The 15,439-nt window shown below is 43.5% G+C and overlaps 1 protein-coding gene across 1 annotated transcript in view; it reads left to right on the forward strand.

Moving 5' to 3' along the window:
• Nucleotides 1–5,173, forward strand: part of LOC121168272 (zinc finger protein 2 homolog) — a 31,791-nt gene extending 26,618 nt beyond the window's left edge. The window contains exon 6 of the mRNA XM_040998194.1: nt 3,139–5,173. Coding sequence (XP_040854128.1) covers nt 3,139–4,784 — 1,646 coding nt within the window. The 3' untranslated portion in view covers nt 4,785–5,173. The remainder of the gene's footprint in view (nt 1–3,138) is intronic.
• The last annotated feature ends 10,266 nt before the right edge of the window (nt 5,174–15,439 follow it).

Here is a 15,439-nt window from a genome sequence, read left to right on the forward strand (position 1 = left end):
AAATTTTGCATCACCTTTTCTATTTATGAGAAGAATGTTGTTGGGATTTTGATTGGGATTGCATTGAACCTGTATATTGCTTTTGGTAATATGGACGTTTTGAATATATTTATCCTGCCAGTCCAGGAACATTGTAAGTTTCTCCATTTTTCGGTATCTTCTTCCTTTTTAAAATGTTTTATAATTTTCACCATAGAGGTCTTCCACATAACCTCTCTAGCTTAATACATAGGTATTTAAGATTCCTCTCTGCTATTTTAAAAGGGACTGTATTTACAATTTCTTTCTCAGCCATGGAATTATTTGTGTACACTAGTGCCATCAATTTGTGTTCATTAATTTTGTATCCTGCTACCCTGCCAAAGTCTCTTATGGATATCTGTAGTCCCTTGACTGAATCTTTTGGTTCTCCTATGTGGAGAATCATGTTATCTGCAGGTAGAGATAATTTCAGTTCCTCATTTCCAATTTGGATTCCTTTAATTCCTTTTTCTTGCATAATAGTTCTGGCAAGAATTTCCAATACTATATTGAAGAGTAATGGTGACAGTGGACATCCCTGTCTAGTTCCAGATTTTAGTGGAAAGTCTTCCAATCTTTCCCCATTTAGAATAATGCTGGCATTGAGTTTTTTGTAAACTGCTTTGATTGTGTAGTAGAATTTTCCTTCTATGCCTATCCTGATTGTGTTGTAGAATATTCCTTATATGCCTATCTTGGTTAAGGTTTTCAGCATGAAGTGGTGTTGGGTTTTATCAAATGCTTTCTCTGTATCTACGGAATAATCATATGGTTTTTATTTTTCAATTTATTCATGTGATGTATCACATTTATTGATTTGCAAATGTTAAACCATCCCTGCATGCCTGGGATGAATCCCACCTGGTCCAGGTGAATGATCTGCCTGATGTGTTGTTGGATCCTGTTGGCTAATATTTTGTTGAGGATCTTTGCATCTATGTTCATCAAGGATATTGGTCTATAGTTCTCTTTTTCTGTTGTTTCTCTATCTGGCTTTGGTATTAAGGTGATACTGGCTTCATAGAGTTTGGGAGAATTGCTCCTCTTTCTAGTTTTTTGAAAAGCTTGTGGAGGGTTGGTGTAAGTTCCTCTTGAAATGGGGCCCAGCAGTGTGGCCAAGCGGCTAAAGTCCTCGCCTTGATTGCGCCTGGGATCCCATATGGGCGCCAATTCTAATCCCAGCAGCTCCACTTCCCATCCAGCTCCCTGCTTGTGGTCTGGGAAAGCAGTCGAGGACGGACCAAAGCTTTGGGACCCTGCTACCCATGTGGGAGACCTGGAAGAAGTTCCTGGATCCTGGCTTCGGATCGGCATAGCGTTGGCTGTAGCGCTCACTTAGGGAGTGAATCATCGGATGGAAGATCTTCCTCTCTGTCTCTCCTCCTCTCTGCATATGTGACTTTGTAATAAAAATAAATAAATCTTCCAAAAAAAAAAAAAAGATCCTTTTGAAACATTTGGTAGAATTCAGCATTGAAGCCATCTGGTCCAGGACTTTTCTTTGTTGGGATCGCTTTAATTAGTTATTCAATCTCAATCCATGTTATAGGTCCATTTAGATTGTTAATTGATTCATTTCAGTTTTGGTGGATTGTATGTGTCCAAAAATCTATCCAGCTCATGTAGGTCTCCTAATAATTCTCTGTAAGTCTGAGGTATCTGTTGTTACGTTTGCTTTTTCATCTTTGAGGCTAATGATGAGTGTCTTCTCCCTCCTCTTTTGATTAGTTGGGCTAGTGGGCAGTTGATTTTGTTGATTTTCTCAAAGAACCATCTCTTTGGTTCATTGATCATATGTACAGTTCTCTTGGTCTCTGTTTATTTCCTCCCTTATGTGGAATATTACTTTTTTCCTACTAATCTTGGGGTTGCTTTGCTGTTGTTTTTCTAGTTCCTTCAGCTTGATTCTTTTCTTGATTCTTTTCTAGTTTCTTAACATAAGCATTGATTGAGATGAATTTTCCTCTTAACACTGCTTTGATTGTGTCCCATAAGTTTTGATATGTTGTGTTGATGCCTTCATTTGTTTGAAGTAATTTTTAAATTTCCCCTTTGATTTCCTCTATTCGATTGCTCATTTAGTAGCATATTATTCAGTCTACATGTGTTTACAAGTCTTCTTGGGTGTTTTGGCTTCTTGGTCTTTAACTTCACTCTGTGAATGGTTTGAGAAGAAGCATGTTATAATTTTTTTTTCATGCGGCTTGTTTTTGTTATGTTCCCTATGATGTTCAATTCTGGAGAAGGTTTCATGCGCTGATTAAAAAAAAAAGTGTATTCTCTGTCTGTAGGATGAAAGGTTCGGTAGATATCAACTAAGTCCATTTGCTCTAGAGTTTGGGTGAGTTCTGTTGTTTCTTTGCTGAGTTTCTGTTTTTTTGATCTGTCCATTGATGTTAATGGATATTAAGGTTACCCATTATGATTATTGGAGTGTATTTCTCCTTTTAAGTCCATTAATATTTGTTGTATGTAGGTAGATGTCTTGGCTTTGGGTGCATATATATTTATTACGGTGATCTCTTCTTGCTGAATGTATCTTTTGATCATTATATGGTGTTTTCCTTCAGCTCTTTGAACGTTTTTCACATCAAAGTTTATATTATCTGATAAAACAATGGTTACACCCGCATGATTTTCCTTAGCATTTGCTTGGAATATCTTTTTCCATCCTTTCGTTCTCAGTTTCCTCTGATCTTTGTTAGTGAGATGTGCCATTCTTGCCTCTTCCCTGTGTCCAGGGGGTCTCCAGGTACCTCCCTGTTGACTGCCTGACCCCTATCTTTTTCTGTAATCTGCTCTCTGTTCTTTACCCTGTCTGATGGTTCTCTGTCATCTTGAACATGTCTGTATCCTTTGCTGCCATCTTAATTCTCCTTGATTATTAAAATAGTTTTACTTTTGTAACAATGGTAAAAGAAGAAATTGAAGGCGAGAAAAATATGATTCAGCATTGGAAAAAATATGAAGCGTAATTTTTTCTTTAGTTTATAGGAAGAAATCAGTGTTTATTCAAAAGTTTCTAGCTTCTAGCGTGAGAAGAAAGTTTGCATACATGAGCATTCTGTAAGAAAGTAGTTGGATTTCATTTATGACTGTGATATTTTCTTATTTTAGATGTCCAGAATGTGGATCATGTAATTGAGACCATCCAGGAAAATCAAGATAGACACTTGTGGACGGTTGTAATGACTAATAGCAAATCTACAACCAAGCAGAGACTTGAATTTGGAAAACCATTCAATTTTAATTCAAGCCACATTTCTGAACTGATTATAAATAATGAAAACTACTTGGACAATGAGAATAAAGAGTTAATTATGTGTCAAAATAAGAATATCTCTAGTGATGCTGGAAAGATGCATGGTCGAGAGAAATCTGATAACCATGACAGAACTGAAATTTTTTTCAGATGTCCTGAGTATATTGGTAAGCATCAAAATAAGCATTGTGAGTGTGAATTTAGAGGACAAGTGAGAACTTTCAGCACAGAGGCAATGTTTTTTATCCCCAGGAGGCTTCATAGGGAAGAGACCTCATATAAATATAAGAAATATGGAAAAACTTCTGGTAAGTCAGCTTTCATCATACAAGAGACAACTCAGGTGGAAGGGAAAGCTTTTGAACATGGCATGTGTGGAAATACCTATATAAAGCCTAAACTCACTGATCATCAGAAAATATATATAGGGGAGAAATCCAGTAAATGCACTGAGGGACCCTTGATTCTGAAAGCACCCATTACAAGCCATCAGGGAACACACACACCTCAGAAGCCATATATATCTAATGAGTTTAGAATATCTTTTCATTTGAAATCAAACCACAGAACTGATACAGAAGACAAATGCAGCGGTTGTAACAAATATATGAAATACTTCTTCCAGATTTCTGACCTTGTTTTACAACATAGAACAAGAGAGAAGCCCCATAAATGTAACGACTGTAGGAAATCATTCTATCGTAAGTCAGACCTCACTGTGCATCAGAGAACTCACACGGGAGAGAAACCATATGAATGTAATGAATGTAGCAAAACCTTTTGCCAGAAGTCAAACCTCAGCAGTCATCAGCGAACACACACAGGAGAAAAGCCCTATGAGTGTATTGAATGTAGTAAATCTTTTTACCAGAAGTCAGACCTCATTGTGCATCACAGAACTCACACAGGAGAGAAGCCCTATGACTGCAGTAAATGTATGAAGTCTTTCTCCCGTAAATCAGATCTCACCGTCCACCAGAGAACTCACACGGGAGAGAAACCTTATGAGTGCAATGGATGTGGGAAATCATTCAACCAAAAGTCAAACCTTATCAGACATCAGAGAACACATACAGGAGAGAAACCCTATGGATGTAATAAGTGTGACAAATCTTTCTACCAGAAGTCAAATCTTATGTTACATCAGAAAACTCACACAGGTGAAAAACCTTATGAATGTAAAGAATGCAGGAAATCTTTCTACCAGAAATCAGACCTCACTATACATCAGAGAATTCACACAGGAGAGAAGCCCTATGAATGTAATGAATGTAGCAAAACTTTCTGCCGGAAGTCATACCTCAGCAGTCATATGAGAATCCACACGGGAGAGAAACCACATGAGTGTAAGGAATGTAGAAAATCGTTCTCCCGTAAGTCTGACCTCACTGTCCACCAGAGAACTCACACGGGAGAGAAACCTTATGAGTGTAATGAATGTAGGAAAACCTTTTGCCAGAAATCACACCTCAGCGTGCATCAGAGAACACACACAAGGTAGCAGTCCTATTACTGTAGTAGAAAGTATTTCAACAGAAGTCAAATCTCAACAGGCTGGAGAGACTTCATTTAAGAATGAAACCCTATGTATATGAAAAAAAAGAAGAAAACAACACTTTGGTAAACTTCAGAGAACTTGCTGGGGAGAACTACGTGGGAAAGAATGTAATCTTCAGAAACCAGATTTGTATGTGAGTAATAATAGCAACATTTAACAAAAGCACTACATAATGGTATAATGGACAATATACCCAAACCTGGAAGAAAGCATAAATGACCATGTAGTCCAGTGAGACATATATGAAAGCCAAGATGCCTTGGTGATCATATATAATTGAAAGTCAATGCGAATAAAGATGGAAGAAATTGTTTACAGTATGTATTCCCCAAACTTATTGTTTGTACTTTATACCACATAGAAATAAATATTCTGGCAAATATTCCAGTGTATTTGTAGTGTGTTTGTATTATAACACTAAATTAATGGATTACAAACACATCCACTTAATAAAATCTGGGAGAAGTTTGGCACTCTTCTACATCAGAAAATTTACACAGGAAAAAAAAAACATGTCACTTTGGAAAACCAAATCAATTTAAGATTAATAGAAATTAAGAGCAGAAACAGAATGCTCAGGTTTATATGATGTTTTTAAAGTAGGGCAACAGAATAAAAACAGTAAATATACAAAATGAAACATTTCAACAATTTGTAATGAATGTAAATTTATATTTTGTATAAACACTTGAATTGTATAATTGTTGGAGAGATTTTGATGTAATGGACTGGTAAGAGGCACCATTTGTGAGGAAAGGACAGCTAGTGCAAAGGCCTGCTCCAGCCAAGTTTGGAGCTCGAGAAGGGAGTGTGGATTCGGGATTTTAAAAAAGATAAGATGGACCACTACAATTTTAAGATCATAATGGATAATGCAAGAAAGCTGTCCCCTTTATACAGAAGCAGTCACAAATTCTCGCAGACTTTTTATGTCATGGTCAAATGAGTGTTTCCAAAGATAATTCTGCAAATTGCTTCACCTTAAAGCAGGGCATTATCCATTCTGACCCTGCAGTCAGGAATTCCTCAATAGACAGCACATATCAATCGGTGACACATTAAATTAAAGGAGAAAATGTATCACAGAAGGAAAAACCTGAAGATCACAAACAAAAAGCCTTAAAGATCCTCACTTCAGCCATGGGCTTAACAACCCTAGATTAGTCTAAAAGCATGCTTTACAATATTAGTACAAACATTCTTGAGCTCTTCCAGCCATATGGTCAATGGGGGCGGCTGAGATGGCATGAATTGCATTATTAGCAACATCAACTGCCATGCTCACATTGGTTGTAAAAAAACAAATCGCAGGAGCAAACAACTGTGCCTCAATAAATAGAATTCTCAACTGGGTGGTCAGGTGTCCATGGGAAAGGGGGGATGAAAATGCATTGAGGTGGTTGGAGAGATATCTGCCAGGACTTGACATACAGCTGGTAGCTCAGGGCATTGCCAACAGGGGAGCTGTTCTTTTCACACTTTGTGTCATCAACACTCAAATCACAGACCCCACCAAAGGTAGCACTAAATTTTAGAATGTAAAAAACAGCCTACTGAAGTGTTCTTGGGAAATGTGTATTTTGAGCAGGGTGTGTTAAGATTTCAAATTTCTTGTGAAAAACTACCCATGTATTCCAGTCTATCTGAATATGCTCTAATTTGAGTCAGTAAGAAACCCAAGACATTAACATGAAGAGTTTGCCACAGAGCTTGGGTGAAAGTAGCCTTTAGCAGCATAGCTATGGTGGTAGCTGAGCCAGCTCGGACCCAATGCTTGAGACTCAGGCCATGGCCACTGCCATGCGGGCTCTGCCTGTGGGCTGCCCAGTGGCAAGCTTTAGGGTGTTTGGGATATAATATTGCTGCCTAGGGACATCCATGGATAAGGCCAATGTGTGTGTAGCTGAGTAATAAATCCTATGTGACTCCCACCTACAGGTTTACTGAAGTTGCAGGCAACTGTGGGGACTGAGACCTGGCTGTTTGGATGGGGAGAGTCGCTAAGATCTGTTTGGGTAGGATTGATTTCACCAGCCCACATGGGAGTCCTGAGATGGACTGTTAGCACAGAACATTGCTGACTACCACATGCCAGTCCACACAAAAGCTATGGCTGAGGGCCTGTCTGGCAGGGTTGGATCCCAGTACCTGACAGAAGAGGGAACAGGTCACATTAGGAAGGGTCATGACACTAACCTTCATGTGAGAGAAACAGGTTTGGGTATAGATTCTACAGGGGATATATGGGCCCAGCCCTGTGGAAATACAAGTCCTGCTGATTAATTCATGAGTTGGGGTGGAGATGGGCTGAACTAGGAACAACTATGGAACCCACCGACACTCATGGGTGCTGGGGCTGGTGACAGCATGGGCAGGTCCAGGCTGCAGCACCTGCATGTCCATTCTGCCACAGGGTGTGATGTGGGCTGGGCCGTCACATCCTCCAGCTCATGCCAAGATACACTGGTAGGCTATGCTGGGCAAGAACCTAGCACCTGCTGGAGCATGTGAAATCTGGGTCAGTAGTGGACTGAGTAGGGTAACATGAGAATTTGGAGAACCTATTTAGGGACACAGCTCTTGCTGATGAGCAAGTGTTTCAGCCGTGAGTGTTGGACAGCCTGAGCAGGGTAACTCCAACTGTTGGCTGATGTGTGGGTTGGCTTTGTAGGGGGGCAAATATGCAGGGCCAAGCCAACCTTACCTCACTGGCATATATCTCACAAATACCAGATGGCATGAGACTTGGAGGGGAACAGACAGAGCAAGGCAAGGTTCCAGCACCTGCCAGTGAGTGGAAGGAATCGGGGTAGGCTGCTTAGGTCAGGCTACAGCATCTAAACACGAAGGTCATGACAGGTGAGGAATTTGGCCAAGCTGGGTCGGAGCAACCACTGCCAGGTGCAAGATCTACAGTTGGGAACACACCTGATTGGTACGTCCTGGCTGGGTTGGGGTTTCTACTGATAGGCATAGGACTGGAATGGGAGCCTTGTTCTGGTCTGGATATGGCTGCAGCATACCTTGGCACAAGTGTGAACTGGGGCTGGGTGTGCTGGGCTGGTGAGACCCAGCACCCACTGGTGCTTGTGAGGACCAGAATAGGTGTAGGACAAGCTAGGCTAGGCTTTGCCCCTGCTGAGCCAAATGTGAGCTGTGTCTGTGTGTGCACCAGGCTAGACTGGGATGTAGTACCCAACAACACTAACCAGAATGGATTGAAAGCCTGTCAGGAAAGGCCATTATTCCTGCTAGGTCAGGAGCTGAACTGAGTAGAGCTGGCTCATGGAACCACCCGTGTGTGCGAGATCTGGCAATGAGAGAGGTTCTGATGGGAATCCTGGAAAATACCTCAGTTGGGACTTAGTCCATGCACGTGAGTGCAAAGCCATGGTAGGGAGTAACCCAGAAAGAGCCAAGGAATGGTACCACTGGCATACCTATGGCGCAGGTCAGGGGCAAACCAGGCAGGGCCAGTCACATCACCCACTAATGAATCTAAGCACCAGAATGGAGTGTGGGTCTGGTTGGGTTTGGTAACAACACACATCAGTACACATGAGGGTTTGGACTGGGTGTCTTTGGGCTGGACTTGGCTTTACCTACCAGTATCAGCTGGAATTGGTGGTGGGCTGAGCCAGATAGACAACAGCATTCACTGGCAAAAGCTGAGGTGAGGCAGGCCATGCCAGATCAGGCCATGGCACCCAACCAGCACACACAAGACCTGGGAAGGTACGGAGGGGGCAACTATTAGGGGGATGTTGAAGCCTCCCCTGCTGGATCACCACTCCCTACTGGCTCCCCTGCTGGATCACAACTTCCACTGGAGAGTGTCCGTTGGGATGGCAGCAGACCAGATGCAGCAGTGCTACAACACATGTTGGCCTCATGAGAGTTGGACCAGGGAAAATCCAGGCTGAGTTGACTGTTCCTATTGTTGCAAGCATAGGTCAGAATGGATGTGGGTTGGCTGGGCTCTTCTGCAGCATGAGCTAGCAGATGCTAACATGGGGTGCTAATTCTTTCTAGCCAAACTGCTGAACCATCTGGACAGTACATGATCCATGAGTGGGAGTGGGCCCAGGAGGGAAACAGTGGGCACCTCCCTCCTGGGATGCCACTCTGTCTGGTGAGCATGAGAACCAGGAGTTAGGCAGTTATGGCTACACATAGAGTAGCGCTCACTGTCAGGTGTGTGGGTTGGATTGTGGGTCTGGTTGGGTTAAACTAAGCTTCAATGTCCATTGTCTAGTATGTGAGCTGAATGGGATGTGGGACACACTGGACCAGTCTGTTGTACATACTGGCAAGCATGGAAGCCAGGGTACAGGGCAGGCCTGGTGGAGGTTATTGGGAGCCACCCAAACTAGACTGCAGCTCCCACTGGTGTGCATGAGGGCCATGTGTGCAGTGGGCAGGATTGGGATGGGCTCCAATACACATTGGTTTGTGCAGAAGATGGGGCTACAGGCAGAACTGATCCAGCAGTTTTGACCACCAGTATATGCATAGGCTGATAGGGGCAACAGGCTGTGCTGGACCCAGTACTCAGAAGCACACCACAAGAATCAGGTCTGGGATCACCTCAAACTTTCTTCCAGGATCCCTCCAACTGGACCGCTGATCTCAGAACCCCAACCATGAAGAGAAGTGCAGGTTCCATGGTCTGACCATGGAGTGCAAGTGTCAAAGCTGAGCCTCCTCAGTGGCTCAGACAAAGCAGTGGACAGCATATCCAGGTGCACATGGAGGATGTGGTAGTACATTGGAGCTTGCATTGGATACCTGGTACCACAACAGAGGACAGAACAAATCAATCATCTGCCCAGCCAAGTGTTGGCAGTGAAAATCTGGACAAGTGGAGATGCTAAGGTGGACTGTGTCAGCCAGTGGATTCTGAAGAATTTTATCGTGCTTGGAATGGCGAGATCAGCAGCAATTCAGAACTGTTGAACTAAGGAAACCACTTGAGGAGGACACTTGGAGCATGCCCCACATGACCCCCGCATGACCCTGAGATGGATGAGATGGTGGGTGTGGTTTCTCCCTTTATCTCTCCCATTCCCCAAGATACAGGAAAGAAAAGCAGAGAATGTGGAGACAATAATCCGACCCACTTTCCTGTAGCCCTTGACCCTTTGAGCCCTAATCAACTCTAAAAGATAATCAAAATAAAACAAAATTAAATTTAAAAAAAATGAAGAGACCTTAATTCTGCTTTAAAATAAAATGGAGAGCAAGCATCAAATGTATGGTAAATCATGGGTGAAATTGGTGATGTTGAAGCTTAACAAAAAGTGGGCAGTGCCCTAAATACATTAATAATCTTCAAATAGATAAATAATTTTAAGAAATGACAATGAATTTTTCAATGACATGTAAATAAACAGACTGCCCACAATTTCTGCTTGAAAGTCTAATCCTATTCCCTAATTTAAAATAACTAATTAATAGGAAAAAAAATTGCCTGCAGCAGATATTACAATTGGGTCAGCATACATAAATCTGACAAGCTAATTTTCTGCTTCGTGGATGCCAAGACTATTACACTCATATCAGCTATAGACAATGAAATGGAAGTTTTAAATAAGTGAAATTCTGGTCCTGAAGCTTTTCTTTGAACATTTGAAATGGAACATAATGTAGCTTTAACATATCATATTGAATACAGAGGAAATAGAAGTCAGTGCAGTGTTTGTGTCTATGCCTTGATTGTATTGCTTACCCATGCTTTTCCTCTTGAATAATTTTGGTGTTTAAAAACTGCTAAGAGGACCCGGCGCAGCAGCCTAATGTGTGAAGTCCTTGCCTTGAATTTGCCTGTTCTAATCCCAGCAGCTCCACTTCCCATCCAGCTCCCTGCTTGTGACCCGGGAAAGCAGTCAAGGACAGCCCAAAGCCTTGGGACCCTGCACCCGCATGGGAGACCTGGAAGAAGCTCTTGGCTCCTGGCTTCAGACTGGCACAACACTTGTCATTGTGGTCCCTTGGAGAGTGAATCATTGGATGGAAGATCTTCCTCTTTGTCTCTCCTCTTCTCTGTATATCTGACTTTCCAATTTAAAAAAATGAAAAAAAAAACTGCTAAGAACAAATATTGAGGGATTTTTATGTTTTTATTTAACTTGATTGTACTACACTACAGCACAGAGACTAACTTCCATCCTACTCAGGGCAGAGGATTAGGCTTTTATTTTTCACCCAGAATTCTTGGCATTCTTCATTTTCTTTCTTAATGGCTTGTCAGAATTTCAGTTTTTCCAACAGCCCTTACTGTTTTTTGTTTGTTTGTTTGATTAGTTGAGTTTTGTTTTATTTCATTTTTCTTTTTACCAAGGACTCATTTCTGTCCATAGCAGTTCATTACATGTCGACTTTCTAATGTCTGTCCGCAGGAACTTAGTTTTACACAGTTTAATTAAGTCTTAATATTAGTTGATGTTTAAAAAGTACTGAATGTGCTGTGTATTAATTGTCACTTTCAACTTGCTTTGTTTTCTTTGAATTGCTTTGTCATCTTTTTCTCATTTGTCTTCCTGCCTTTTTGTTTTATTGAGTTTTTATTTGTATAAAGGAAATATCTGACTATTCTATGCAATCCCAGTATGTTTTTCAAGGACTGTGTGTTGGTACTTGGCATTTTCTGATATTTGTTATGTGAAAGGTTTCTCATTTTAATATCTGCACATTTATCATACACTCCTTTTTATTTAGACTTTTCTATCTTGTTTGAGGAATCCTTTCATGGACAATTATAAGTATCTGGTTACCTGAAATATTAAGTAAATCTAGAATAATTTTTATGTGATGTGTTAAGAATGTGATTTTATCTTTTTTGCTATTTACAGAGCATATCCTTCTCTACTAATGTGTTTGTTATATACTCTTGCTAGGTCTATTTCTAGACCATCTATTTCAGTATGTAGAATTCTTCACTATTTTGAGAATGGAAGTTGTCCATTTCATCATGTCTAGCCTGGAGATTGATTTGTTATCATTGTTACATTATTCCAAACATTGATATTAGCTCTTTTTAAAAATTGCATCTTTCTTCTTTTTTCTTTTTTTAAAGATTTATTTATTGGTAAGTCAGATATACAGAGAGGAGGAGAGACAGAGAGGAAGATCTTTGGTCCGATGATTCACTCCCCTAGTGACTGCAACGGCCGATGCTATGCCGATCCGAGGCCAGGATCCAGAAACTTCCTCTGGGTCTCCCACACAGGTGCAGGGTCCCAAGGCTTTGGGCTCTCCTCGGCTGCCTTCCGGGCCACAAGCAGGGAGCTGGACGGGAAGTGGGGCTGCTGGGATTAGAACCGGCGCTCATATGGGATCCCAGGCGCAATCAAGGCGAGGACTTTAGCCGCTAGGCCATATCGCTGGGCCCTTAAAAATTGTATTTTTCATGATGTTCATGTAGTTGACTCAGGCGGGAAGGATCTAGGGTTAGGGGAAAGTAGGTGGGATCACTGTTTCTAATTTTTCTTTCTGTATTTGGGGGAAGAGGGAAAACAAAGTGACAAGTCACACCCAGCCTCCCAACTTCATCATACCTGGGCATAGGAACAGCCACCTGATGTCATCCAAGGTTCCCTGATGCAATCCAAGGCTCACTGATGTGGAGCATGTTCTGAGGGTTCTGCTCAAGTGGCTTCCATAGTTCTGAAGTGCTGTCAATCTCACAGGTTCAAGGTTGAGGAATTCCTTCTAAGGTTCATTGGCTGACACAGTTCAACTTAGTGTCTCCATTTGCCCAGAAATTTTCTGTCAATATTCATGGAACTAGTTCATCAATTTCTTCTGCCCTCCTTCTTCTGCTATGGTACTGGGTGTTCTCCATAGGCTCCAATGGACTGGCAAATCTTCCATTTGCATTTGGATATGCTTTCCACTTCACCATCTTCAGTAATTGAGGAGACTCTATTCAGACACACGCACTTCTCGATCAGATCACAGACCTTGTAGTTCTCTGCATGGTTGGGGTTCTGAGTCCAAAAGTTCAAAGAAATCTCATCTGAGGTGATTCCAGACTTGACTCCTGCGTATGCCACCAGTACAGGTTCTGGCACATTCTGTCACTCATTCTGTCTACTGCAATTGCTAGATCAGATCTATCTCCAGCCTGGTTTTTGCAAGCCAGTGGGTGCTATCGCCCAGCCTAACCTTTCCAAACGTACTCGGCCCTCACCACACCAGCAGGAACTGCAGCTCCATAGAGAGCAACCCCCAGCCCCTCCATTCTGGGCTGGTGTAGAGCCCTGGTTAATGTGCAAGCCAGTGTGTGCTACGCTCAGTTCTCATACATATCATTGGGTGTTGAAGCCTAACAACTCAACCGACTCCACCCTCTAGCCTTCACTCATACCAACAGATGCCACAGCCTGACCAGCCAGGCTTGCTTCCATTTCTGTTCTCATGCTCACCAGTGGCAGTTGCAGCCCATTAGACAAGTGCCCACAACCTCCCCAATGGACCCACTCCCTATTACAGATCTTTCACTCTCCAGGTGGTTCTGCAGTCTAGCTCAACAGGACTTGTCCCCAGTCTCAGCATTTGCCAGCTGATGCTGTGGCAAAGCCTGGCCAGTTTGCCCTTACCCTGGCTCATGCCTACACCACTGAATAGTGTCAGTCCAGCCTGGCTCTTCTCCTAACTCAGTTTGCATGTAGGCCAACCAGTGTTAGAGCCCTTCTTGGCATGGTCTGCCCTGAGTCCCAACTCTCACACTCACCTGTGGGAGCAGTGGCTTCACTAGAGTGTCTCAGAGCTCACCTACTGGTCTCATGTATACTGGTGGGTGCTGCAGCACAGTCTGGCATGACCCATCTCACCTTGGCATATACTAGTGAGTGCTGTAGCTGGCCTGATCCCATCTGCCTCCAGTTCCAGCTTGCACTGGTGGATTTTACAGCTCAACTCAGTCCAACCAATCCCCAGTCCTGGCACTAATGTGAACTGGCTGGCACTGTGGCCTGACCCAGCCTGTCCTGCTTCTCAGATCTGTCAATGGTTGTTATGATCTGACCCATCCCCAGACCTGAAACACACATATGCCAGGGGGTGCTGTAACCTGGCCTGACCTGGGATACTCCCAGCCTTGGTTCTTGTGCTCACCTGTAGGGACTTTGTCCTGGCAAAGGAGTTTCCCAAGCTCCTCTCTGAGGTCTCCTTCCAGTAGCAGATCTTGTGCACACACCAGTGGGTCCTTAGACCAGGCTGACTTAGTCTACCTCCTGTGGCCTTACCCATCTGGCTCCCATCCATTCCAGTTCTTACAGTTGGATGTTACCGCGCAGCCATACTTGTTCCACACCCATAGAGCTCTCACAAGATTCAACCCATCCTACACCCACCCTGGCTCTGGAGCACCAGTAGGTCCCAGAGTCTAGTGCCAGTCTAGTACACCCCAGACCCAGTGCACACCCATGTCAGGGATACTGCAGCCACCAAATCGCCACCCCCATTCTGGCCCTCACACTCACCAGAGGGAACCACAATCCATCCAGGGCTTCCCCTTAGGTCCCCAGTCAGGCCTATTCCCAGCCCCTGATTTTGTGTGTGCCAGTGGTAGGTCTGACCCAGCTCAGCATTGCCCTCTCCCCACCTTAGCCTTTGCCATCAAATGCTGCAGCCTGGCCTGACCCACCTCCAGTCTTACTGGCACGTTTTGCAGCCTAGCCCTCTCTGGTCTGCTGTCATGCCTGATTCTCACAAACCAGTAGATGTGATAGCCTAGCTCAGCATGACCTGCACTCCAGCAGGATTCCTGCATTTGCCAGTGAGCTAAGGTTGGCCTGGCCCTGCCTGGTCTGCCCCTCTCCAGAACCAACTCACACACTTGCTGACTTGGAACTACCATGCCCAGCCTGACCAACACCCATGCCTGTTCAACAGTGGGATCTACGGCCCACCAGGGGAACCAGGCCCCACTCCCAGACCCATATCTCATATAGCCCGAGTCATGCCAGCAGACGCTAGACCCTTACTCAGCATAGTCTGTCTGCTCCATCCTGGCATATGTACGTGTTGGTGAATGTTGTGGCCCAGCCTGCCCCACACCCTTTTCTTGGGTGTGCCTGTTGATGTTGCAAATTGGGACAGCACAACCTCTACTCAACCTCAGTACCCATGGATTTTGGAGGGTTCCATGGTCATGCCTAGCTCAGCCCACCACTACACCCAGCTCTTAAGCAAATCAGTGCAAATTGGAGTTCCATAGGCGTCGAACCACATACCCCTGAACAGAATTGCCCCCAGACATGACTCTCTTGCATGCTGCTTAGTATCACAGCTCAACGCAACAGTACCCATCACCCAATTATCAATGGCAAATTCTGTGATCTTGCCCTGCCAGTTAGGTCCCTAGCCTTAGCCCCTGTGAAAGGTTTTGGGGGATGGTCTATGTTAAGTAGTCCATCTCAGGTCTCCCATGTGTGCTGATTTTTTGTTCTAATGCTTAGAGGTCTTTCTGTTCTGCCTTCCATATGACTCTACCTATAAATACAGTGGCCTTGTTGATAGAAGCCCTTCAGGAGTAATTCCTCACCTGGACATGAGCCCTCAAGTCCCCACATGCCTCCCCTCACCCCCACACC

Source organism: Ochotona curzoniae, unplaced genomic scaffold (assembly GCF_017591425.1).
Source record: "Ochotona curzoniae isolate NIBS_2020 unplaced genomic scaffold, NIBS_Ocur_1.0 patch83, whole genome shotgun sequence".
Classification (NCBI taxonomy): domain Eukaryota; kingdom Metazoa; phylum Chordata; class Mammalia; order Lagomorpha; family Ochotonidae; genus Ochotona; species Ochotona curzoniae.